This window comes from Bos javanicus, chromosome 9 (genome assembly GCF_032452875.1).
Source record: "Bos javanicus breed banteng chromosome 9, ARS-OSU_banteng_1.0, whole genome shotgun sequence".
NCBI classification, from domain to species: domain Eukaryota; kingdom Metazoa; phylum Chordata; class Mammalia; order Artiodactyla; family Bovidae; genus Bos; species Bos javanicus.
The window spans coordinates 32,483,917-32,510,876 of NC_083876.1; the positions used below are offsets into that span (position 1 = coordinate 32,483,917).

The window sequence follows — 26,960 nt, forward strand, 5'->3', positions numbered from 1 at the left end:
TTCTGCAAGCTAGACTTCAACAGAACATAAACTGAGAACTTCCAGATGTTCAAGCTGGATTTCGAAAAGGCAGAGGAATCAGATATCAAATTGCCAACATCCATTGAATCATAGGAAAAGCAAGAGAATTCCAGAAAGACATCTATTTCTGCTTCATTGACTACACCAAAGTCTTTGTATGGATCACAACAAACTGTGGGAAATTCTTAAAAAGATGGGAATACCAGACCACCTGACCTGCCTCCTGAGAAACCTGTATGCAGGTCAAAAAGCTACAGTTAGAACTGAACATGGGACAACAGACTTGTTACAAATCGAGAAAGGAGTATGTCAGGCTGTGTATTGTCACCCTGCTTATTTAACTTCTATGCAGAGTACATCACACAAAATGCTGGGCTGGATGAAGCACAAGCTGGAATCAAGATTGCTGGGAGAAATATCAAAATAACCTCATATATGCACATGACACCACCCCTATGGCATAAAGTGAAGAGGAACTAAAGAGCCTCTTGATGAAGGTGAAAGAGGAGAGTGAAAAGCTGTCTTAAATATCAACATTCAAAAAACCAAGATCATGGCATCCAGTCCCATCACTTCATGGCAAATAGATGGGGAAATAACAGAAACAGAGACTTTATTTTCTTGGGCTCCAAAAATCACTGTAGATGCTGACTGCAGCCATGATACTAAAAGACACTTGCTCCATGGAAGAAAAGCTATGACCAACCTAGACAGTATATTAAAAAGCAGAGACATGACTTTGCTGACAAAGGTCCGTCTAGTCAAAGCTATGGTTTTTCCAGTAGTCATGTATGGATGTGAGCGTTGGACCATAAAGAAGGTTGAGCACTGAAGAATTGATGCTTTTGAACTGTGATGTAGAAGACTCTTGAGAGTCCCTTGGACTGCAAGGAGATCCAACCAGTCCATCCTAAAGGAGATCAGTCCTGAATATTCATTGGAAGGAATGATGCTGAAGCTGAAGCTCCCATACTTTGGCCACTTGATTCGAAGAGCCTACTCCTTAGAAAAGGCTCGGATGGGAAAGATTGAAGGCCAGAGAAGGGGACGACAGAGGATGAGGTGGTTGGATTGCATCACTGACTCAACAGACATGAGTTTGAGCAGGCTCCGGGAGATGATGAAGGACAGGGAGGCCTGGTGTGCTGCAGTCTATGGGGTCATAAAGAGTTGGACATGACTGAGCAACTGAACAATAAATATATCTAGGTATAAACAGCCAAAATAACTTAGAAACACACTATTAAAACTGTATTAAATACTCAAGTAAACTGATAAAAATAATGAAATCTTAATTCAACACTTGTGATAGAGAATAAATATGATATAAATATAATAAATAAATACCCCATCTTGCATTATGGGATCTATCTCAAAATGAAAGCTGTACTATAAATTGCTATGAGCAATATCTCATCTGTTAATTGATCATGTATGTGAAATTAGAGTTAATAACTTTTAATAACCTGATATGTACACATATGCCTTGCTTTAGGAATCTGATCATAAATCCCAGGTTATAAAGCAGGTGAGTTAGAAGGACATTTAGTATGAATTCTATTTTTTTAAAAAATCCACACTATACCAAAGAATTCACCACTGATTTTAAAAGTTTACCTAGCAAAATTATATGATTTTACTTCCACATGTAATTAAGTGTGAAACATACACGTTGCTGAAGGCTCAAATGATAGCATTTTTTAGTAATAAAATATTTTTAAATTAAGATATTACATTTTTTAGACATGTTATCACATACTTAATAGTTTATAGTATAATATAAACAAACTAATAAAATTTTACTGGTCTTTGTCTTTCCACCCTATACCTTTGGTCACCTCTTCTTTTATTTCAATCTGTCTTCCCTCTCTATCTCTTACAACCTCATTATGAGTCTTGTTATTAAATTTTTGATGATTAATGATAATACATATAAAACTCTTAGCATGTTGCCTGACACATTAACAGTTTTCAGATGTTTTAGGAAACATTCTCAAAAGTTACACAATTTGATTAAAGTAAGTTATGATCCACTGAGGAAATATTTGAACTTCATCGTGTCCGGGTCCAGCATGAGGTGACATTAAAATGAAATTTCAGCGCCATCAAGATATGTAAATCTGCCACCATGTGAGTTCTCCATCATTAGTGATGTTTCTGCATAGATCATGCAACCTGGATATTGTAGATAAGGTGCAGGCAGAGTACAGCAAGTGAACTACATGATATTTATAAAAATACCTGTCACTCCTTACAATGAGTTTTTTCAGATGTTTCAATTGGTATTGTGTGTCAAAAAGAATTTGGATGAATGGAAAGAATGATATTAAGATAACGACATTCCAGACTGAGAATGAAACAGTTTGTATACTAGGCAGCAAGAAGAAAGAAAGCAAAGCATGACTTTGTTAGAACCTAGAAAGAGTATTCTACAAAAGATTATGTTCTTTTAAGTAACCAGAAGTACTCAGTATAAACTTTTTTCTATATTTAACATATCTCATGGTACTGTAGTTTAAAAAGATTTCTTCTTATGAATTTTAAGATCATACTTCTAACTCTTAATGCCAAATTAGAATACTGAAAATTCTGCTTTTAATTGTATCAACTTATAAAAGTATGTTTTTTGTAATGTGACCCCAACTTATGTTTTGCAGGCAGAAGCAACAAATTACCCACCTGCATGAAAGAATAAGGGATAATGAATTACGAGCACAGCACGCCATGTTAGGACACTATGTAAACTGTGAGGGTTCTTCCGGGGCTGGTTTGCAGGTAAGATTACAAAGGGTTTTGTAGCTATCGTTTTACTAGTCTTGTCAAACATATGCTTAAGCTGTATGATTAGGACATTTGGGGACTAGTAATCTGTTCCTATGGTTCATATTTATATGTGTAGTAAAAGACGTTCCAGTGCTGTTTTCCAGCTGTCCAGTTCACATGCTTTTCCCACACTAACAGGAATTACTATTATCAGTTTCTAGTGTAGCCTCCCAAAGTTGATATTTATTACAACTCACAGATAAATTTATTTTATCCTACACAAAAGATATCAAAATATATAAAATATTCAACATACTGCTTTTTTTTTCATATTATATAAAATACAATGACTATTTCCATATCATTACCTAGGCAGCATCCCTTTCCTTTGCTTTTATAGCTGCTTGATTTCCCATTTTATGGAAACAGCATAATTTATCCATCCTATCTCTGCTTGTCAAAATTTGGGTTGTTTCTAATTTGGGACTACTATGCACAATCTTATAAAAGTGAAAATCTATACTCATTAAACAGTAACTCCCCATTTCACTCCCTGACCCATGGCAACTACCATTCTACTTTCTGTCTCTGTCATTTTTAATTACTCCAGGTATCTCATGTTAAATGGGATTATGTAGTATTTGTCTTTTTGTGGCTGGCATATTTCACTTAGCGTAATATCCTCAAGGTTCATCCACATTGTAGCACGTGTCAGAATTTCCTTCCCTGTTAAGGCCAAATAACATCCCATTGGATGCATACCATGTTTCGCTTTTCTACTCATCTTCCAGTGGACATTTGGCTGGATTCCGTATTCTATCTGTAGTGAATAATACCGCTGTGAACATTTTTGCATCATTTATTTGAACATGAATACTACTGGCAAATACTTTATGGTAGTACGTACTTCTATTTGGTCATTTCCGTTTATATCTTTATTCTTAGAATTAAATCAATTTAAGTGTAATTTTTTCCTCCATTATATTTTTAAACTTGCAGTTTTATTAAAGGCATTGTTATATTAAAATCAGGACATGATAAATGAAGACCAAATAACAGACTTATTTGCGGCAGAGGCACTTAACATAGAGATTCCAGCTTGTTTGTCATACTTCAGTTATTAATACATCAAATAGCTTGTTATTATGTGATGTCATCTAAAAGTCTCTATCATACTGAGATTAATAGTGTTCAGTTATTTGAAAGTGGTATTTCTGTACTACTTAAGTAGTATAATTTGCTTTGATAAGGGTATTTTAATAGAACCATGCAGTTTCCCCTTATAACTTCGTTATTCTGAATAAAGGTTTTACTTGAATTATACAATTAATATTACCAAAAAAAATAAAACTCAATATCTGTCTGCAAGCTAAAGAAAATGTTTTTTGACACATAGCATCAGACCAGTAGAGGGCTCTCTAAGTCAGTCTGCAAGGACAGATAGAAATATAAGGAAAATGGGGTTGCTAAAAATATTATAAGAATTTTAAATTATGTGGGGGAATTAAAATATTGTTGAGAAATTCATTTTAAAAGATAAGTGTGAGACTCCTCTGGCGGTCCAGTGGTTAAGACTTCACCTTCCAATGCAGGTTCAATTCCTGGTCAGAGATCTAAGATCCCACATGACTGGTGGCCAAAAAAACCCCCAAAAAACATAGAACAGAAGCAATGTTGTAACAAATTAAGTAAACACTTTAACAATGGTGTACATCAAAACAATCTTTTTAAAAAAAGGTAAGTGCAATTAATAAAAGAGAATGCAAGGAACCCCCTCCAATACTAAATGGATACAATAAATATATAAATGTTTTTCAGTAGATTGATACAGAGTGAATAAAATGGCAAAGGTTTAGAAGTAACAACTAATACAATAAATTCTCCTTAGTGAAGGAAGTTTTTATTTTTCTTTATATTTTATTGAACAAATTTGACATGTAATATGGAATGAGTTTGGGCTTCCCTTGTGGCTCAGAGGGCAAAGAATTCACTTGCAACCCAGATCTGGGTTTCACCCCTGGGTCTGGAACATCCTTTGAAGAAGGGATTGGACACCCACTCCAGTATTCTTGCCTGGAGAATTCCCATGGATAGAGGAGCCTGGCAGGCTACGGTCCATGGGGTCACAGAAGAGTCAGACACGACTAAGTTACTAAGCACACACGCACAGTGTGTTTAAGGTGTATGGCATGTTGCTTTGATACATTTATATGTAATATGATTGCTATTTTAGTGGTATTTATCACATTACATAATTATAGTACAATATTATTATTTGTATTCATTATACTGTGCATTAACTACTTGTGGCATATTTACTGCTTGTTGAAATTTTACCCTTAAACACCACACTCTTATCCTCTGTGGGTGCTCCACCCCTTCTCATGATCTCTGGTAAGAAGGTTCTTTCTGTTTATTACAGGTTTAATTTATTTAGATTCCACATATAAGTGGTATCATACGGTACTTGCTTTTCTTTATCTGATTTATCTCATTTAGCATAATGTGCCCAAGATCTGTATATGTGTGAAGATATCCTCCTTTCTCATGGCTGAATAAACTCCATTGTATATTACATCTTTTATCCATTCATACGTTGATGAATGTTGGGATTGTGGCCTTATCTTGGCTGTTGTAAATCAGCTCAGATCAGTCGCTCAGTTGTGTCCGACTTTGCGACCCCATGCATCGCAGCACGCCAGGCCTCCCTGTCCATCACCAACTCCCAGAGTTCACTGATAACTCACGTCCATCGAGTCAGTGATGCCATCCAGCCATCTCATCCTCTGTCGTCCCCTTCTCCTCCTGCCCCCAATCCCTCCCAGCATCAGAGTCTTTTCCAGTGAGTCAACTCTTCGCATGAGGTGGCCAAAGTACTGGAGTTTCAGCTTTAGCATCATTCCTTCCAAAGAAATCCCAGGGCTGATCTCCTTCAGAATGGACTGGTTAGATCTCCTATGATAACTATGGGAGTGCATGTATCTTGTAGAAATCATGTTTTCTTCTGGGTGTATATCCAGAGATGAAATTGCTGGATCCTGTGGTAGATTTGTTTTTTTATATTTTTGAGGAACCATCATGTTGTTTTCTGTAATGGCCACGCTAATTTATACTCCCACCAACCATGTTTAAGGTCCCCTTTCCACCACATCCTTTCCAGCACCACTTATCTCTTGTCTTCTTTATGATAACCATTCTAACAGGTGGGAGGTAAGATATTATTTTGATTTTGGTTTGAATTTCTCTGATGATTAGCATTCCCTGATGTGATGTTGAGCACTTTTTCACGTGTCTGTTGGCCATTTTTATTTTCTCTTTGAAAATATGTCTGTTTAGTTCTTCTGCCTATTTTTAAATCAGGTTGTCTTTTGTTAAGTTGAATGAGTCTTTTATGTATTTTGGATTTTAACCCCCTTATCTGATACGGGGTTTGTAGAATGTTCTCCCAGTCAGTAGGTTGTCTTTTCATTGTTAATTGTTTCTTTTACTGCACTTCTTTTTTAGTTTGATTAGTCTCATTTGTTGATTTTTGCTTTTGCTGTTTGTCCTTTTGGCATTATGTAAGAAAAAAGTCATTGCCAAGACAAATATCGATGACTTCGAGGAGTTTTATGGTATCAGGTCTTATGTTAATTTTTTGAGTCACGTGATGCAGGGGCCTACTTTCATTGTTCTGTGTGTGTTTCTACAGTTTTCCCAGCACCATACCCACTGGGCGCTCTTGGCCCCTGTTGAATACTAGCTGACATCGTATTTTAGAGTCTAATTCTGGGCTCTCCGTTCGGTTTCAGTGGTCAGTGTGTCAGTGCCAGTACCAGTTTTATTACGGTGATTTGTAGGGTAATTTGGAATCTGGAGTGTGATGCTTCTGGTTTTGTTCTTTTTCTCAGTATTGCTTTGGCTGTCCAGAGTCTTTTCTGGATCCTCACAAACTTCAGGATTGTTTACTCTATTTCTGTGAAGAGTAGCAAAGGAATGTTTTCCTTGGATTTATAAACATTACTTTTTATGCACAGCATTTTGTATTTGCACATTTTTGGGGTCCATAACTTGTTCATCCTAACTCCTTAGTATATTTAAAAAAGGAAATTATGCTTTTAATATTCTGTGTATTCTAGGTTTAAAAAGTATATTTTTGAAATAAAATACCTTTTAAATTAATTTACAGATAAAATATACAACTCTTGAGAAGTAAATGCTGTTTGCCTATTAAAAACTTTGAATAACCTTACAATCAAAATGACCTGAGAACTAGACATTGCCAAATCTCATAGGTGGAAAATGAGAACCAGGTCTTTATCCTAAAATTCAAACTTCCCCAGTTGTTTCAATAGTAGAATTACTAGAACCAAGAGTGGTTTGTACTTACAATATCTTATACCAAAATTTCAACCTGTAGTTAACAGGCTTGCATGGAAAAAAACCAAATGTGAAAGACCCTTCTTCCTTTTGTTAAAAATTGAGGAAGGCAGGCCAGCACTTGTTATTTGTTGTCTTTCTGATGATAGCCATTCTGCTAGGTATGAGGTCTGTCTCACTGTGGCTTTGATTTGCATTTCCCCAACAATGAGTGATGTTGAACATCTTTGCATGTGCCTGTATGTCTTCTTTGAAAAAATTTTTTCAGGTCCTCTGTCCATTTTTTAATTGGGTTTTTTCTTTTTTTTTTCCCCTTGATGTTGAGTTGTATGAGTTCTTTATGTATTTTGGATATTAACCTCTTATCAGATGTATCATTTGCCTTTATCTTCTCTTATTCAGATCTTGTCTGACTCTCCCTCAAAGCCTTGCTCATGAAGAGAATAATACATTTGTTCATTTAGCAATTATTTTTGAACTCATGTTGTGCTCAGTCACTGCTCTATGAAATAGGGATATAAGAACAATTAAGATGAACAAAAATTCCTGATTTCATGACCCTTACTTTCTGGTTAGGGGAAACACTCTATTAATATTTATTGATATGTATTTATTGTTATGTATTAACTTTATTAGGGATGTCTCATTTACCTGTTAGCTAAAAATGATCACCTGTGAGAAAAGAGTTCTTTAGTCTTCATTTCCCCAGAACTTTTACTTCTTTATAATGTACTTTTTACGCTCTAATTATGCCTTTTAACCAAATAATAACTACTTTTTATTTAGCTTCTGCCTTGTGCTAAAACTTCGTGTAACTTGGCCATGGTAGGTAATTTGAATTGATCATGGCACATAACTGAGAAGCAGGAGAGCTGGGATTTGCTGAGGTCTGTCATTAAAGGCTTGTGTATGCTCTTTGTTCTGTCCCTCATTTCCAATGTCTTTCCATTGGTTCAGGACAAGTAAACTTGTAAAGCCTTGCCTGTGTGTTTCTCTTTCTGAATAGCCACAATATGAGAACACCTCCCTGCAGACTCCATTTTCAGACCAGTCAGCATCCCATTCCCAGCACGAGGAACTTGAGGAAAAGCTTGCATCTACTGAGAAAGAAGTTTTACAGCTCAATCAGTTTCTCAAACAAAGAATAAGCCAATTTAGTGAAGAGAAGAAGAAACTGGAGGAAAAGGTAGGTATTTTTAATAAAGTTAAATAAGGCCAAGGGCATTCCTTCAGCATATGATTTTTTTTTTTTGTTATCTACTGTATGCCAGGTATCTTACCAAGTTTATTATTCTAAAGTGAATAGTTTTACAGTAACTTTTGAGAAACCCTGTGCTATCTACAAAAATCCAGGCTTTTTTTTTTCTTTTGAGAAACAAAAACACCATTGTATATTATATTATGTCTTTCTAAATAATAGTAAAGCTCTTTTTAGTTGCCTATGCTGAGATTTGACACCAATAACTTTTCTCCTTTTCCTTTTTGGATCCTGTATCTTTGTCATGTGTGGTATGAAGGACTGCTAAATGAAATAAAAGTGGTCTTTCTTTCAGAAGCACATGACTTCAAGTTATTTAAGCTGAAGCCCTTGAATAGAATAAGTAGTGAAAGCCAAATGCCTATATATACACAATGTATCTGTACATTTATTTGACCTTTCTGCCTTTATTATTTTCACATACTTCATCTCATTCCATTATATTGGCTTTAGATTTCTCTTGTTACACTCAACTTACTCTTCTATTAACTAACCTCCCATTCAGGTGATCTTAAGGCAGTCACCATAATTTTCTTTAGACAAGATTGGCACTATTGATAAGGAACTCATTGATATTTTTGAGTCAGTATAGATATACATGTGTGTATATACACACACACACATGAGCTAAAATTTTTTGTCTTCCCCCCAAAATTTGACATTTTACATGGTAGATAGAAATTGTTGAAAAGCTAGAAGTAAAATTCAAGATAATTTAACTCTTTGTTTGCTGCCTTGGTTCTAATAATAATTTATAAAAAAATTAGAGGAAAATACTTTTTCCCTAATTTATTTTGTTCTGATAATTGTATTTAAAATAAAGAAAAATAAATCTGTAAATTTCTTCTAAAATGGGACTCTCCTATTGCTTTCTAGGAATGATGTCAGTATTGTGTAATACCTTCTTGAAAGAAAAATCTTATCTTTTTATAACTGAAATAAGAAAGATTTATTAGCATTGTGTCATTTGATGGCTTCCCTGGTAGCTCAGACAGTAAAGAATCTGCCTGCAATGCAGGAGACCCAGGTTCAGTCCCTGGGTTGGGAAGATCCTCTGGAGAAGGGAATTTACACATTCTAGTATTCTTGCCTGGAAAATTCCATGGACACAGGAGCCTGACGGGCTGCAATCCATAGACTCACAAAGAGTCAGACATGACTCAGTGACTAACACTTTCCCTTTTCTTTTCTTTTCATTTTTTGTTGCTGTTGTTCAGTCACTAAGTTATGTCCGACTCTTTGTAACTGCATGGACTGCAGCTTGCCAGACTTCCCTGTCCTTCACCATCTCCTGAAGTTTGCTCAAACTCATGTCCACTGAGTTAGTGATGCCATCCAACCCTCTCATCTGTTGTCCCCTTCTCCCCCTGCCTTCAATCTGTCCCAGCATCAGGGTCTCTTCCAGTGAGTTGGCTCTTGGCCTCAGATGGCCAAAATATTGGAGCTTCAGCATCAGTCTGTCCAATTATTTGAATATTCATGGTTGGTTTCCTTTAACATTGACTAGTTTGATCTCCTTGCAGTCCAAGGGACTCTCGAGAGTCTTCTTCACCCCAACAGTTTGAAAGCATCAATTCATTTACCCATAGGTAATCACTGGAGTTCAAAATTCAGTGACCTCTATTAATGTGAAACAGAAAACTTGAAAGTTAAATAAACAGAAACCAGAAAATAGAGAACTTCCCATCAGTCAGCACGGTAAAGAAAACAAGAAAACTAGATCCAATAATTATGTGTGGTCAGCTGCTTGTGGTCACAGACAACAGAGATAATGTCTGATCAAGTATTGGCCAAGATCTGTGATCCAGAGCAGCAAGCCTGACATGATAGCAAAGAAGAGAGTTGACCAACCAGAGAAAAAGAAGTTACCTAGGATGCCTTTGCATGGTAGAAGACAACATGACTAAATTATTCTAGTGGCTCCTGTCTGAGGTCACGATAATGTCACATTTAAGACAGTTAAACAATCAAGTGTGAATTAGGGAGCATGCAGTAAAAGTAGACTGGTTACTTATGTAACTTACAGGGTCATTTGCTAAGGCAAAAACAAGATTGTGTGGTCTTTTCAGGTCACAACCAGTGCCAACATCCGTAAGTTCTGATAGAGAACAAGTTAAATTGTCACACCAGTACCTTGATTTTAGTCCTAAGAAAGCCCCAGCACATAGTAGGATTTGTCTATTTTACCAGTGTTGCTCCTTACCCAAAGAACTAAGTGGCTCCTAATTTTATTAATGGAATAAATAGATGAAATAGGATGTGATGTTTTTCTAATTGAAATTGTTTTAATAAAAGTTGTTATACATTGGACCTGAAAGAAATTAGATAAAGCACAAAAGAAACTAGATTGTGGCCAAGCATTAGCTTTTATAAAATTTGGAAGAGTAATCCATTATACTACTAATTACTACTTATTTCCATAGTGAATATGAGAAAAGGCTATAAAGTTATTTTAGAACCCTGTAAGCTTGTGAAATAATATTAAATGTCTGAAAGACAGGCAATTTAAAGCAAACATAGTCTAGAGTTTACTTTTTAGGCAACTATTTGTATATGCTTTGTTTTTAATTGACCTTGAGTATGAAAGAGTTGTAGCAGTAGTATCTCTACAGAATCTAAAGATTTGTATATTTCAGGTGGAAAGGCAAAAACAAATAGTGCATAAAAATCTGAGGTTCAACCTGTACAAATTGGGATTTACTAGTATTATGAATTGTATATGTTCTCTAGTAGGTGTTCAGTTAACGTATTTCATCAGTGCTAGGGTGGCATTAATGATAAGGTACGTTTTTATTTTATATAATTTTTGGAAGGAAAATACGCTGCAAGTTCAGTTTGACACAGTGCTTTAGCAACAGTCTTGCTTGAGCTATGGGTTACTCTCACTAGTCCCATTATTTGTTCTTAAGTATTTGATCATTTTGGTAAGTGTCCTGGCTTTGATTGCATTGCTTTATTTAGTACACGATAAGCAATTCCTTTGTAAGTAACAAAACAGCTTTAAGTACTTATAGATATCTCCTTTTCTTAATTCACATAAAGCATTGCACATAACTTTGCAAGAAATAAATTAAAATCATCATTCCAGAGATGAATACTTGCTTAACTGATTTCAGAATTATGCCCTGAAATTGTTTCTGTTTTTCTGGGTACCAAGACAGAAACAATGCCAAAATAAATTGGTTTTTCAATGCCAAACTATAATGTAACATTTCAAAAGTATTTTAAATGTCATTTAAACTTAGCACTATTTCAACTTGTACATAATACTGTTGAAATGACATATGAATAGTCTTGACTAAATTTGCACATATACAGACAGTAAAATCTATATCATTCATGCAGCCTGGCTAACTGCAGTTTATAGGACATCATCATTTGTAAAGCAAATAAACATTCCCAAACTCTTAATTTCAGTGATATGAGAATTTGCAAGAATGTGAATCTTAGAATTTATGAAATAAGGTAACTCATACGTAAGTTGGAAGTGATGTTAGCTATATCTGAAACTGCTGGAGAATTCAGTGATGCCTAAGATTAGGATGTTTATATAATAACAATAATATTATTATTTTTTGACACGAAACCACTAAAGATTCTTAATCTTTTTCTTTAGCTTAAAACCAGAGATAGATACATTAGTAGCTTGAAGAAGAAATGCCAGAAGGAGTCTGAACAGAATAAAGAAAAGCAGAGAAGAATTGAGACCTTGGAAAAGTATCTGGCTGATCTTCCAACTCTTGATGATGTGCAGAGTCAGAGTCTACAGGTAACGTGAAATAAAATGCTGATCTTTATTTATTTTTTTTTTTTTAAATGCTGATCTTTAAATGGCAGAAAACATATTCTTTTTTGAATTGACTCTTTTGACATCTGAAATTTATAGTTTTTCATTCATTTTGTATTAACATTTTGGGTTGTATATTTAGCTAATTGTAAGTTAAATCTGTGTGCTTACTAGCTGTTTTTAGGATTAACTTTAATTAGAAACTTTGTTCATTTAAGCATGAATAGCTCTTTCTTGTTCTTAATTAATACGTGGTTTCCTGCCAATGAACCTGTGTCTTAACTCTCTCACTGTTCTACTCTATAGTTTCTAAGCCACTGACACCCCACTCCATGCACACACCACATACTCCTCAGTTCTGACTCTCCCCAGTATTCTCTGGGAGCCACCGAGGCTTAACAAGACCCTTTTGGACTATCTTTCTAGATACTTGTCTTGTTTTCATCATTCTTCTTAATCTTTCCATAAATTCTTTCTTATACTTTAATCTATGACCTCCCTTCACTCCTCTGACTCCTGACTGTTTTCCTTTCTTAGCAATATCTCATCCAAAGTCCTTTTACCAACTCTGGAGAGGCCTTTCCTCTTGAGGCCTTACTTGTAAATGCTACAGATTTGGAGTAGTCCAAATCTGTAATGTGTTAAATGTGTTGTGGACATTTGCTAATATCTAAACCTACTCTTAAGTCTTTTCTCAAAGTCTTTCTGATCATGGGATTTTCAGTCTCCATGCTATTGGTACTTGAGGGCAAGTAGTATTTTGTTGTTTGACTCTATCCTGGGCGTTAAAGGACGCTTAACAACATTTCTGGCCTCTATCTACCGGATGCCAGTGGCACTGCTCCTTCCCTTCCCTCTAAACCAAAAATGTCTACAGACTTTTCCAAGTGTCTGCTGCAGGGAGTGGAGGGGTGAGAATCGTTGATCTAATCCATGGTGTATCATTCTGTAGACTTTAGACCTATAGCACATTCTCTGTTTACATTAATTTATAAGTTGTAAAACTAAGAGAGGGTGGTATCATGAAGGAACTAAAGAAGGATCCACAAGGGTTTGAGCAGGAACACACAGGACCGTAGATTGTAAAATGTGTGTTCATACCACATTATACCCATTAGGATGGCTAATACCCAAAAAACGGAAAGTAACAAGCATTGGTGGTGATGTGGAGAAATTCTAATTCCTCGTGCACTGTTGGTGGGAATGTAGTATGGTGCAGCCGCTATTGTAAACCATATGGCAGTCCTCAAAAATATTAAAAACAGAATTATTATATGCTCCATTAATTCCGCTTCTGGGTGTATACTAAAAATAATGGAAAGCAGAGTCTCAAACAGATGTTCATTCACAATGTGTGTTCATAACAGCGTTATTTCCAATACCCAGAATGTAGAGGCAGCTCAAGTGTCCATCAGTGGACGAATGGATGATCAAACTGTGATGTATACATACATTATAGCCTTAAAAAGAAACAACTTTCTTACACAACTACAACATGGGTGAACCTATGGACATTTGCTAAGTAAAATAAGCCAATCACAAAGATAAATAGATTAAAGATAAATGAATGGTACCTAAAGTAATCAAATTCATAGAGATATAAAGACAGAAAGTCAAAGGGTGATTACCAGGGGTTGAGGGGAGATGTAGATGGAGAGTTGTTAATGGATAGAAAGTTTATTTTGCAAGATGAAAAGAGTTCTGGTGATTAGTTTACGATAATGTGAATGTACTGAACTCTACTGAATTGTACACTTAAAAATGGTTATTAAGATGGTAGATTTTATGTTACATATATTTTGCCACAATTAAAAATAGAATTATACCCCCAAGCTGAGATTATTCACCTTTCTCTCTATGGCTTCCAGAAATTTCTGACTGTATTCTCCTCTTCATAATCCCATTCTCTAGGTTCCCTTTATGCAAAGAAAGAGATAAAGTGTTAAGTGCTTTACATGAGATGAAGATAGTGTGATTTTAACAATCAGTCCACTAACTCTTGAGAGCCTGGTACCGATTTCTAGTAGGAACACATTTAATATTCTTTGTGTTATGAACTTTAAAAAATTTCTCTTTAGCTTCAAGTTCTAGAAGAAAAAAACAAGAGTTTGCAAGAGACTTTGATAGATGTGGAAAAAAAGCTTGAAGAGTTCAAAAAACAGTATCAAGAAAAAGAGGCACAGCTAATATGCCAGAAAAAGAAAGAAAAGGAGTTGGTAACTACAGTTCAGAGGTAAGAAACCCTCAGTAATCCTTTTATATTATTCTTTATTTTTCAAAGAGCATTTTCACTTAAAATGCATTAATTTATAATTGGTGCTCTACTATTTTTCTTAAAGATGTACTGTTGATAACCAAAAGTATTATGTCATCGAAACAGATTGTCTCAGTTGCAGTTTATTTGATCCAGTGTACTGACATCTTGGTTTTAGACGATTTTAGATGAGAATATTAAAAAAGACACCAGTTGAAAACAGGAAGCATTAACACAAACCCTTTATCTCATGGCTTTGTCAAAGAAAAAGTAAAAATTCTAAATAACAAAAAGTGGGGCAGCCGGACTGCACCCCTTAATGGGACCGTCCGAGTAACTGGTCCCATTTCACCTGACCGCAGAGTAACAGCTGTGGCTCTTTGCCAGGCACCTTCCAAGTTTTCTCACATTCTCTTGCCTCACAGGACTCTTCTAATTTAATATAGTTGGAACTACAGTGCATATTATTTGCTTGCATATTTTGTTAATGTAAATGAAAATTGATACTAGATTCCTGAAAAACCTAGAGAACGAGGCAGTATATTCATCTACATATACTCTGTTTTTTAGAACTTAAAGAACCTTAATAGATGATCAACTGTTAGTAGTAAAACTATCTTAAAGAGGAAAACAACAAAGCAACAAAAAACTGAATTTGAGAAAGACACTCTTAATGCTTATATCAATTATGTATAACTCAACCAAACTTTTTTAGTCAAAATCCTTCAGATGATTCTATGTTAATATTGCTTTACTACTATTTTCTAAGTCTTAAATATGTCTCATCTACATTTTCCCCTTGGATTTCAGTGCAGAAAACCTCTGATTTCTAGGACAATTCAGTCGTCAGTGTCTCTAATCTCAGCTTCAAAAGAATCCATACACCTTTGACTCTACCTTTATTTTTCTCCTGTTTTCTGCTTTCTTGATCTTAAATTTCTTTTTATTACTCCACTCCTTATATCCTATTCTCTAGTCTCAAAACAGCTTCCTGACCTCTGTTAATTCAACCACATATCTTTCTTTAATCTTACGACAAAAGGCCAAGGGATAATGCATTTGTTCTGTTTTATAGTGTTACATTCATAAACTCAAGCTGTGTTTTTATGAGTAGAACTAGGAACACCTGAAAATAATTTGAATGTTTGTTTTGTTCCATTGTGTGTTTTTACATATTTGATATGATTTTATACCTTCTCTTTTATTTTGATTTTCTCTTTCATTATGCTTTTGGAGAACATTGAGCTTGGTATTCTTGATTTGGAAAGATTTAGTTTAGTGCATTTCAGAATTCATTTTCCATATCTTCAGTATCTTGATCCTGAGATGACATCATCCCAGGAAATTTCTCTTGATTTCTAACAAACATAAAGGACCAGAGAAGGTGTTCTAAAATTGTTCAGTACTTGTATGCCTATAATGTCACCTGACTTTGGGGGTAGGAATGTTATTTCAGTTTCCTCAACTATATGATGTAGTTAGTATTCCTTAAGTTTCAGAAGAATTTAAGATGTATTATGTGACTATAAATTATATCATTACATTGATCTGTTTTTATATACTATTTCCAAGTTTCCTGCTTTGTGAATATGTAAGAGCTTTTGGGATTTAAAAATGAGGCAAACGTTTTTCACTTGGAAATGAAAATCTTAAGTAAAATATGTGGAAGGGATTCACAGTTACGCAGTAGTTGGTACTTTGCTGTTCAAGAGATGTATCACTTTTCTAAATGAGCATGCTTCATAACATAAACAAAATGAGAATGTGTACGTGAAGGAATACTTTTTGCTATTTTTACATGACAGAGGACATTTTTCCTTCCACATCACTGACTCTTTTGTTTTCTTCTTAATGATAAGCCTTAACAGTTTTGATGTAATTTATTTTTCTTGAAATGTTTGTAATAAATACATAGAAATAGTACCTTAACACTGAATTGGGACAAAAACATTCTGAGATAGAAATAACATATTTTTTCACTCTTAGACTGAAAAAGCAGATACTTTTATGACAAGTAACAGTATATTACAAAGCCGTACAGTATATTTATAATATGTAAAAACTTCTCTGGTGCCATTATTTATGAACACATCCGAATACCTCATTGTACTATTTCTGACTGTCAATTCTTTGTCCACAGGCTAGATACGGCATTTCTTTATGAGGGATATGGAAGGGGAGACAAAACATGACAGCCATACTAGTTGAAAGAGGAAAATAGTGAAAATATAAAAATCCACATTAAAGGAATTCTGTTTCTTTTAGTAGGCTGCAGCTCTTGACTATGACTACATGCTAAAGTAAAACTATTTCTAGGTGTCTTGCTGTTTTGTTTTGGTTTGGGTCGTTGTTTCTTTTAACCTAAATACTACTCTTCCTTTCTCAAAGCTAACACCTACCCCCCTGCCCTTATCTTTTTTTCTTAATATACCAGAGGGGCTTCCTTTTATTGTTTCCTCATAAATGCAATTCTGTGCCAAGCATAGCATGAGGAATTGCTATGTCACATAATAAATGTATAAGATTATTGCTTTTCAAAGAGGAGGCCCCACTCAACATCCAGTACAGATTCTGGTCACCACCACACCGATCATACCTGTTGGGCCAACACACACTGAGGAAAGACATGGTAGGAATCCATACTAAAAACAGCCCTTGCATCAAAAAAATTATATTCAAACAGACTTCACAGAGATACTCCCACAAAACAGCCCTTCAAGACCTTTAGGTAACTGTTTCTCCTAAACTCATACAGTTAGAGAAGTATAAGTAAAATGCAGAAGCAAAGGAACCGCTCCCAATTAAAAGATCAAGAGAATTCCCTAAAGGAATAAACAATGAAACTGACCTTTCCAGTCTACTACATCCCAGGTTCAGAATGAAGTTAATAAGAATGCTGAAGGAAATTTTAAAAAGCTGTTGATAGAAATGCAGATTATTATAAAAAGGGACTGGATTGTTGCTTTCACTCATGAAGGAGAAATGTAATTCTGCTGATTTAAGTAACAGATATCTTTACGAACAAACTGCTGCTGAACTCAAAATGAAGGGCAAAAGACATACATCCATATTCTTAGGCTCCCTACCACAGTCATCTTAATCAAGGAGCTCGCCTTTTGGGAAGGAGGGAAAGAACACAGTTTAAATTGCGGAGCTCAGATTAGGACATGCGGGACTTTGCTAGGGCCTAAGGATTTCACATACTAAGCAAATCTGGTCTTGAATCTGGTCTCACATTTGCTGTTTCTGAAAAGATGATCAACCTCCATTATATTTTTTACTTGTAAGAAATATAAGTACTCAAACTTATTCATCTACTCTCTGTAGGTTTTTATTATTGCTTGCCTAAAATATATTATAGACCCTAAGAAGAGACTTCATTTATGTTGAAGTCATCTACCAAAATCAGCACATAGAGCTTATTTTCTTCATATAATTATGTCTCTCTAAAACAGTTTGCAGCAAAAAGTAGAAAGATGCCTTGAAGATGGAATTCGCCTTCCCATGTTAGATGCAAAACAGCTTCAGAATGAAAATGATAACCTGAGACAACAAAATGAAAATGCCAATAAGGTCAGTACATATCTTTGATAGTGAACTTTGACAGTGAAATCTGTAGATATGTGTGTGCATATATATAACTTATTTACTTTATTTGATTTATATTTTTACTAATATTGAGCAACTTTTACAGAGAAGGCAATGCCACCCCACTCCAGTGCTCTTGCCTGGAAAATCCCATGGACGAAGGAGCCTGGTGGGCTACACAGTCCATGGGGTCGCTAAGAGTCGGACACGACTGAGCAACTTGACTTTCACTTTTCACTTTCATGCATTGGAGAAGGAAATGGCAACCCACTCCAGTGTTCTCGCCTGGAGAATCCCAGGGACGGGGGAGCCTGGTGGGCTGCCGTCTATGGGGTCGCACAGAGTCGGACACGACTGAAGCGACTTAGCAGCAGCAGCAGCAGCTTTTATAGCATTTTTAGTTTGAATGTCTTTATTAGGAAAGAAAATAGCAATTTAAGTAACTGTAAATTAAATCCAAACTAAAGAAGTTATGTTATTTCTTAGCAAAAACAAAAGGATATCTTTTTCTTTCCTAAATTATTCAAAATCTGTTTCGAACTTCCTATTTTTTTAAATATTTATTTATTTGGTTGTGCCAGGTCTTATTTGTGGCTCACAGGATCCTTAGGTGTGGCATCAAACTCTTGGTTGGGGTGCTATCTAATTCCCTGACCAGGGGTCAAAACCGGCTCCCTTGCTTTGGGAGCACAGAGTTTTAGCCACTGGACCATCAGGGAAGTTCCTCAAATTTGTTTTTATAAAATGTAAAGATTAAAGGTTTATCAAGAACTAGAGTAAGGCATTCGCAGTTTTGTTTACGTGTGATCTAAATCATATGGCTATTTAAAGGATGCTTTGTATAAATACTTCTGTAAAAAAAAATCACATTTTGATTTTTTTAAAAAAAAATTCATGATTCTGTGTGCTTTTGTTTTCTTGGAATTTAGTAGTTCTAAAAAAGAAATGAAAAAAAAATTTGATTCAGACTGATATATTTCCTGTGTTCTAGATAATAGATAGCCAACAAGATGAGATTGACAGAATGATTTTGGAAATTCAGGTAAGGAATATTTTGTACATTTTTAATCAAGCTGTATGCTCAATTACATATCTAAAAATATAAAAGCATATATGTTTTGTGTAAAAATATTAATAACACTGGAGATGACATTATAAATTCTTTAATATTAATCTTTCAGTTTTTTAGAATGAAAATGATTCTTGGTAAATCATTTCTTCAAAAAATTGTTCTCTGTTCCTTACCTTGCCTCTTTTCAACTGGCTGTAGTCTGTCTCTACTACTGAGAACACATTTGAGTAAGACCATCAGTGATGTGCTATTTAAAGACAACGGACTATTTTTAGTTCATTGTGACTGGGCAAGAACCCACCCCTCCTACTAATTCTATATGTTGTTTTCTGTGTTATCAAAGTATAACACTGCATATTTGTGTCTGTTCCTCCTACTTATTTTCTTCATAGTGTGGAGACTACTGTAGATCACCTACTGTCTAGAGCTTAGGGTGTCTGACCCATAATACAAACCAAAATTTGTAGATTAAGTGGATTTTCATTCTTTTATTGATTTGCCCAATATGTACTGAGCCCCTGCATATATGCCAGGTACTGTTCTTAGCACCAGAGGTTCATCAGTGAACAAAGCAAGTCCCTGGCCATTTTAGTGGGGTGAGTTGGAGAAATGGAAGTATAATGCCAAGTAGAGAAGTGAAGTGGAAGTCTCTCAGTCGTGTCCGACTCTTTGTGACCCCGTGGACTATCCAGTCCATGGAGTTCTCCAGGCCAGAATACTGGAGTGGGTAGCTGTTCCCTTCTCCAGGGGATCTTCCAACCCAGGGTTCAAACCCACGTCTCCCGTGTTGCAGGCAGATTCTTTACCAACTGAGCCACCAGGGAAGCTCCAAGAAGAAATATGTGCTATTATTAAAAAAAAAAATTAAAAAATAAATTATTAAAAAAAAAAAACAGAGGGCAATGACAGATCATGTTGCATTAGATACAGCGGCCATGAAGTTTTCCCCTAGTAAGTCACATTTGGACATAGATTTGCAGGGAGTTAACCAGGGGAAGAACATTCCAGGCAGAGAGAGCAGCCAGTGCCCTGAGTGTGGCTGTGCCCTGAGTGTGCTCCCTGATGAACAGGAAGGCAGCTGGTGTGGAGAGCCCTGCTTGTGAGACCCAGCGAGAGCTGACCAGTGGGAGAAAGTAGCCCAGGGCCAGATCACACAAGGGGATATTACGTCTTCGTGTTTTATTCTTCAGGTGATAGGAAACCATTGGACAAGTTATGCTGAATACATTTTTATTTTTATATCTCCTGATAGGAGTATTCTCAAAGCTGGAGATAAAAAAGAATTACATAAGTGGTTTGAACATCAGAATTTATGGACAGTCTGCTTTGTCTTTTGACCATGTTAAGTGATCTATCAGTGTGATCAAATACTAGTCCAGTTCAGCAAGTATGTGGACTTACTGGATTGATTCACAGAGGTTATACTTTTTAATGTGTATTCCTTCAGTTGTTCTATAAGCCATTCAAATCGAGAAACCAGTTGTTCTATAAGCCATTCAAATCGAGAAACGGTTGGTTTCCTCAGCCATTATCTAACTTACCACGGACAACAGTGAAAGGAATTTCTATTTTATTTGGTAACATTTTCCAAGAAGTAAATCTAATAAAAATGATCTCAATGCAAATTAAGGTCAGCTTTGTCCTTTGGCATTGAAAACCTTTTATAGTCATTTAAAAATATTTATGTTTGGTTACTCTGGATCTTGGTTGCTGTGTGCAGGCTTTCTCTAGTTGCAGCAAGCAGGGCCTGCTCTTGGTTGTGATGCTTGGGCTTTTCACTGCAGTGGCTTCTCTTATTGCAGAGCATGGGCTCTAAGTTCCTGGGCTTCTGTAGTTGTGGCTCGAGGATTCTAGAGGGAGGGCTTAGTAGTGGTGGTATGTGGGGTTAGTTGCTCCGCAGCATGTGGGATCTTCCCTGACCAGGGATTGCATCTGTGTTCCCTGCGTTGGCAGGCAGATTCTTACCCACTGTACCACCAGGGAAGTCCTTGTAATTCTTTTATAATGGGAAGTTTGTCTCTTTTGCCACGTTTATGTACATCAGTATGGATTCATGGCTATGTTTTATACCTTGGGTTATGATTTAATACTATTGTACTTTGTTGCTCAAATTGTTCCAGGTTGGGGCATTGGCAGCTCTTTCGTTTGACTCATGTGTCCTTTTGGATTACTTCCTCTCCCTATCGCTTGTGTGTGTGTGTGTGTGTGTGTGTGTGTGTGTGTGTGTGTGTGTGTTAGCACAATAAGTCTTTCTATCTAGGAAAAAAAATTGTTTTTAATAGAGGTTAAGTTTTAAACTCAGGTGATCTTTCTATTTTTACTCTCTTGCTAACCCTAAAACGCCATAATAACTAGCAAAATTCCGCTATTATGATCATGCCCTATTCTCGGCTTTCTTTATTCTGGTACTTTCACAGGCATTGGTGAATATTATCTTGGAAGTGAATATTGTCAAGATAGAAAATCCTAGAAGATTTTGAAGTTCTTGAAGCAGTGAAAAATGCCTATGCTTACTACAGGAAAATTTAGCAGAAAAAGGAGTTCTTAGGCCCAGTTCTTAGGCCCATGGATATATTTTTTAAGAATACTGCAGAAAAATCCCTTCAAAGGAATATTTAAATATCTAAAAAACATCTTTGAAACATACATTTATTTTACTTTTGATCAACTTTAATAGTTTTTGGTGATATAAAACTCATTTCCAGGGATTGGACCCTAATATATAATCTGTCTGTAGAGTTTGATTTATTAGGAGCCAGTGAAGTCATTGTTTGGAGTGAGGTTACTCACTAATGGTAATTATTCATAGAAATATAATAGTCATTAGCATCCTCTGAAAGTCAGTTCTAACACGGTTGTCTATGTAGTTGAAACATTCTCTAAGTCAGATAAGATGCTTCTGTGTTACTAGTTTTTCATAGCTCTCCAGTACATAATATTAATAGTCTCTTTCCATTTTTTAACTATTCCCTTTAAGGTAAAAATGACATTCTTGTTATTTAAAAGTCCAAGCAATACAAAAGTGTCATCCTCCCTATCCTGTTCTACTCTTCACTCCAGAGATAACTAGTTACAAAATTGTATCTTTGTAGACATTTTCCTATGCATTCACTTAAATGTGATTCTTTATATGTTTGTATTTAAATAGCGAGATAATATAATAAATATTGTTTTGTGCTGTACATTTTTTTTCATCTAATAATATATACTGATCATTTCATGTCAGTAAATTCAAAACTACTTCATTCTTTTTAAATAAAACATTTTATAATGAGCACATACCATAATTTAGGGCTTCCCTGGTGATTCAGGCGGTGAAGCATCTGCCTGCAATGTGGGAGGACCTGAGTTCGATCCCTGGGTTGGGAAGATCCCCTGGAGAAGGAAACGGCAACCCACTCCAGTGTTCTTGCCTGGAGAATCCCATGAACAGAGGAGCCTGGTGGGCTACAGTCCGTGGGGTCACAAAGAGTCGGACACGACTGAGTGACTTTACTATACTATACTATACTATAAGATGTGTTCAGTTCAGTTCAGTCCCTCAGTCATGGGTGACTCTTTATGACCCCATGGACTGCAGCATGCCAGGCCTCCCTGTCCATCCCCAACTCCCGGAGCTTGCTCAAACTCCATCGAGTTTGTCCATCAAGTCGGTGATGGACATTCAACCATCTCATCCTCTCTTGTCCCTTTCTCCTCCTGCCTTCAATCTTTGCCAGCATCAGGGTCTTTTCCAGTGAGTCAGTTCTTCACATCGGGTGGCCAAGGTACTGGAGTTTCAGCTTCAGCATCAGTCCTTCCAATGAATATTCAGGACAGATTTCCTTTATGATTGATGGGTTGGATGTCCTTGCAGTCCAAGGGACTCTCAAGAGTCTTCTCCAGCACCACATTTCAAAAGCATCAATTCTTTGGTGCTGTGTATCAGAAGTCAGATAAATACTGATTTAGGTCAGTGACAAGTCTATTGATTCACAGCTTTGAAGTTTGGGGAGAACTCAGTCTTCTACCGATTATAATGTATTTGTTGTTGAATATAGAAAAGGTTTTACTTCATGTAAAAGTGTATACTAATTTTGAAATTGAATTCAGTGCTATAAAACGCAGATGTATCTGTTTTGTTCAGCTGTCAAGGTAATATTGTTAACTGGTGTGAATACCTTGATTACTAGTTGATCCTTTAGAAATACTGCCTTTCCTTTTATCCACAAAACCAGTGTAGCTAAACTGGCTTCTCCTCTTAAAAGGTTCTTCTTCTGTCAGTGTACAATAGAAAAGACATTTTGCAGTAGAATGTTTACCATCATTTCCGTAAACCTGGCTACAGTCCTTGAGTGTGAATGAGTTCTTCTTTGGGAATTATTACCTTCCTTCCTATTTACTTCTCAAAAGTACATTTCACCCATGTAACTTTGTTTCCAGTGAAATCTTACCATTTTATGTTACCATTATAATCTTTTGGCAGAGGACATACAAAGTAAAAAGGCTTACTTGTTTTTTTCTAACACATTAAAATGTGTTCTCATTAAAAGGATTTATGCACTTACATGATTTTTCACTAGTTTCCTTGGGGACTAGTTCTGAGTAGCTCTTCATGTCATCATGCTAAAAGCAGAACTCTCAGGCAGATGGCTTGTAATGTTATATCAGGTAGCAAGATGATAGTTAAGAAAGGAATTTGAGCTGGACACTGTCTTTAATTATTATTAAATAGAAACCTTAAGAAATGTGATTTTTATGGGGCTTGCATATCATTTATTGCTTAGTTTTAAAATACTTTGAAAATTCTTTTATCAATATGGAAGAATGAGGGAAAGTGATTTAATATTTGTCCACACTTAGGCCAAAGTGAGAAATGGAACCTCTGTTGCCAAATGAAGAGGTGTCAGTGATGGTTCTGGGTGATAATATTATATGTTATAGGAATGGTTCTTTCTGGTTTATGTTTACTATCCCTAGACTTCAACAGTAATCGTACAAAGTAAGAAAGAGCATATTTTTATACATGAAGTTGCTTAGATTTTGAAAGGTGTGCCCAAAGTCTCAACTGAGATTCTAAGTCATGTCTGTCGGACCTCAGAGTTTGTGCCTTGGGCATTAATCCTGGCTACTTCAAAGTGAAAAAAAAAAATGTTAGTCTGATTTGTTCCTTATATTAAGATAAGCCTTAGGGGAGAGAATTGTTTTAAGGGGTTTTCCTGGAATGAAACGGAGAAGGCAATGGCACCCCACTCCGGTACTCTTGGCCTGGAAAATCCCATGGACGGAGGAGCCTGGTAGGCTGCAGCCCATGGGGTTGCGAAGAGTCGGACACGACTGAGCGACTTCCCTTTCACTTTTCGCTTTAATGCATTGGAGAAGGAAATGGCAACCCACTCCAGTGTTCTTGCCTGGAGAATCCCAGGGACGGGGGAGCCTGGTGGGCTGCCGTCTATGGGGTCACACAGAGTTGGACACGACTGAAGTGACTTAGCAGCAGCACCAGCAGCTGGAATGAAAAAGAGTTAAGCTGGAGCACGTTGGGAAACTAATCTCCTGTGGAAAGCACCTTATACTTAGTTGCCTCGAAGTGCAATTTGGCAATTTTGTCCCCAAAGTGAAATCTTTTAGTACATTACACTCTACTATATGGTGGCATTATTAGCTCCTTGAGAGGAATAAAATGCCTTTTTTTCCCCCTGATACATTTATTTCAAAAGCTTTATCATGACTTTATCTCTTACTATTTTCTGTCATCCTAGCTCTCTTTGCTATTTCTCACACAGAAGAGACACCCGTCTGCCTCAGAACCTTTACACGACTGAAACATACTCTCTAGTTACCTACGGGACACAGTCTCTCACCTCCTTCAGGACTTTGCTCAGATGTCATCCTCTCCATGAGCCCTTATTCTTTCGGATTTGACATTCCACCCTGCCTCCATCACCACACTCTGTTCTCCAAAGCACTGGGCAAATTCTAATATGTGATACTACATAACTTACATATTTATTATGTTTATATTCTTTGGCCTTTTTCCTCTTAGTACAAGTTCCACAAGGACCAAGTGTTTTTGATTGTTTTGTTCACTGATGTGGATATATTTTTGCTAAATGAATGATTATATGAAGAAATGTATTTGTGATGCTCTTTTGTGTGTGGGATGGGGTGAGGTGAGGTTGGCTACTTGTGTGTGTTTATATAACAAAACTGCTAATATAAGATTCTTTTAAAATATTGTGTCCTAAATTAGGTTTGTGAAGTATGTAGAATACGTTGAGTAAGGCACATTTGGTTTTTATTCATTTGGGCTATCTGTATTTAAGGGGGAAAAAAATGGTTAGCATTTCTGGATATTTAAATCAAAATATTAATAACAAATGAGTTTAAAACCACATTCAACTCCAAGAATGATTGTGATACATACCTGTTTAGGTTAGTAACTTAGACTTAAATCATTATTAAACAAGAAATTTAAAGAGAAATTGTAGACATTTAAAAATTAATTTATTTTTAACTTTAGTAATTCTATTCTAAGCTTAGCTGAAATGCCCCTGCCCTTGCTTTTTTCTTAAACATGTGCTTTTTCATGTAGTTTGGAATAGAGAAGTAATCTTTTAGCTGAAATGTTAACTGTTAGCCAGCTATAGCGCTCACACCTAATATTATCCTATAAGTAGTACAGCATTTGGTCTTATTAGAATAAATGTATCTGTGAACTCTTTCCTCTGTTCAAGGACCACCTAGCTAGTGCCTTTGAACCCAACCAACATGTTAAGCCTGATATTAATATTGTTCCCAAATTCAGTTTTCCTTCTGGTGACAAACAGCACTAGTGCCAGACATTTCTCATTCATTCTGGTGAAGAAGATTGCCTTTTTCTTCACTGGTTTAAATTTAGGTTTATGTGGTGACACATTAATCAGATTTACTAGCTAATTATTAGTCACATTCAACATGCTAAAAATAAAAAACTAGTCTTTTAAAGAATTATTCTACACTGTTATGAAAATACCTGTTTTGGGTTCAGTTTTCATTGTTCAAATGAGATTTAGAGTAGTTTATTTGTGATTCCTTTATTTATAATATTAATAAAATAAAGTCATAAATCTTAAGAAAATTTTGGATAAATTCTGGATTCCAGCCAAATAATTTTGTCATGCCAGTAAGTATCAGTTTTTGGCTAGGTAGATAAATCCCAACATATCATGCAATCAAATGGATTTTGATTCAGTCAAGTGTAGTTACAAAGGAATTTCAGTACCCAAAAATATATATTCTCAAATAGCCCATGTGACTTTATGCTGTGGAGCTCATTTTTGTGGAATATAAAGCAAGTTTTTCCTTGAAATAAAATGTACTTGTTATAGAGCTTGATTCATTTGTATCCAACTTTTGAGTTATTAAATATAATATTTTTACAGAGTTTAGCAGACAAATGAAATAAAAAAGCAAAAAGGTTAGGTACTGTTACTAAGAAAATCATTTTATATTTAGAGTCTTATCTCACCAGTGGTGACTACCATCCTCTCTTATTCCACCCAGAGATAATGTGAGGGGGAAAAAGTAGGTTGTGTGCTAATTAGGTGGTCAACATTCTGAAGTATTTTTAGTGTTGAGACTAAATACAGACCTGAAGGGAAAAAAAAAACGAAATCTCTTCTCTAGACATATTTATTGATCTTGTGGTTTAAAAGGAGAAAAGTTGATAGAAAAAAGTCACTGATAAGTACAAGGTTTATAACAAGTTCTTCTGTGGTATGTTGCTGAAAATCAGATTTATAAGCTGAAATAACCCAAGAGCTCTTAAAATATCCTATATTCTGCTTTGATATACTCAAGATTTTCTCACCATAGTGTCATGTCTGTTTAATTTATA

At 35.8% G+C, this 26,960-nt stretch overlaps 1 protein-coding gene and 1 long non-coding RNA gene across 6 annotated transcripts in view; one reads left to right on the forward strand and one right to left on the reverse strand.

The window, feature by feature from the left end:
• Positions 1–26,960, forward strand: part of CEP85L (centrosomal protein 85 like) — a 148,000-nt gene that overhangs the window by 102,437 nt on the left and 18,603 nt on the right. For 4 of the 5 annotated variants that reach the window (XM_061427461.1, XM_061427459.1, XM_061427464.1 and 1 more), the window contains exons 5-10: positions 2,679–2,796; positions 8,150–8,329; positions 12,018–12,170; positions 14,267–14,421; positions 17,898–18,015; positions 19,022–19,072. In XM_061427461.1, the coding sequence (XP_061283445.1) occupies positions 2,679–2,796; positions 8,150–8,329; positions 12,018–12,170; positions 14,267–14,421; positions 17,898–18,015; positions 19,022–19,072 (775 nt within the window). The remainder of the gene's footprint in view (positions 1–2,678; positions 2,797–8,149; positions 8,330–12,017; positions 12,171–14,266; positions 14,422–17,897; positions 18,016–19,021; positions 19,073–26,960) is intronic. The other variant, XM_061427462.1, reaches the window with a different exon arrangement.
• The window catches only part of LOC133253785 (uncharacterized), a 39,550-nt gene that overhangs the window by 5,782 nt on the left and 6,808 nt on the right, over positions 1–26,960 (reverse strand). The window contains exon 2 of the long non-coding RNA XR_009738431.1: positions 14,036–14,104. This is a non-coding gene — a long non-coding RNA (uncharacterized LOC133253785). The remainder of the gene's footprint in view (positions 1–14,035; positions 14,105–26,960) is intronic.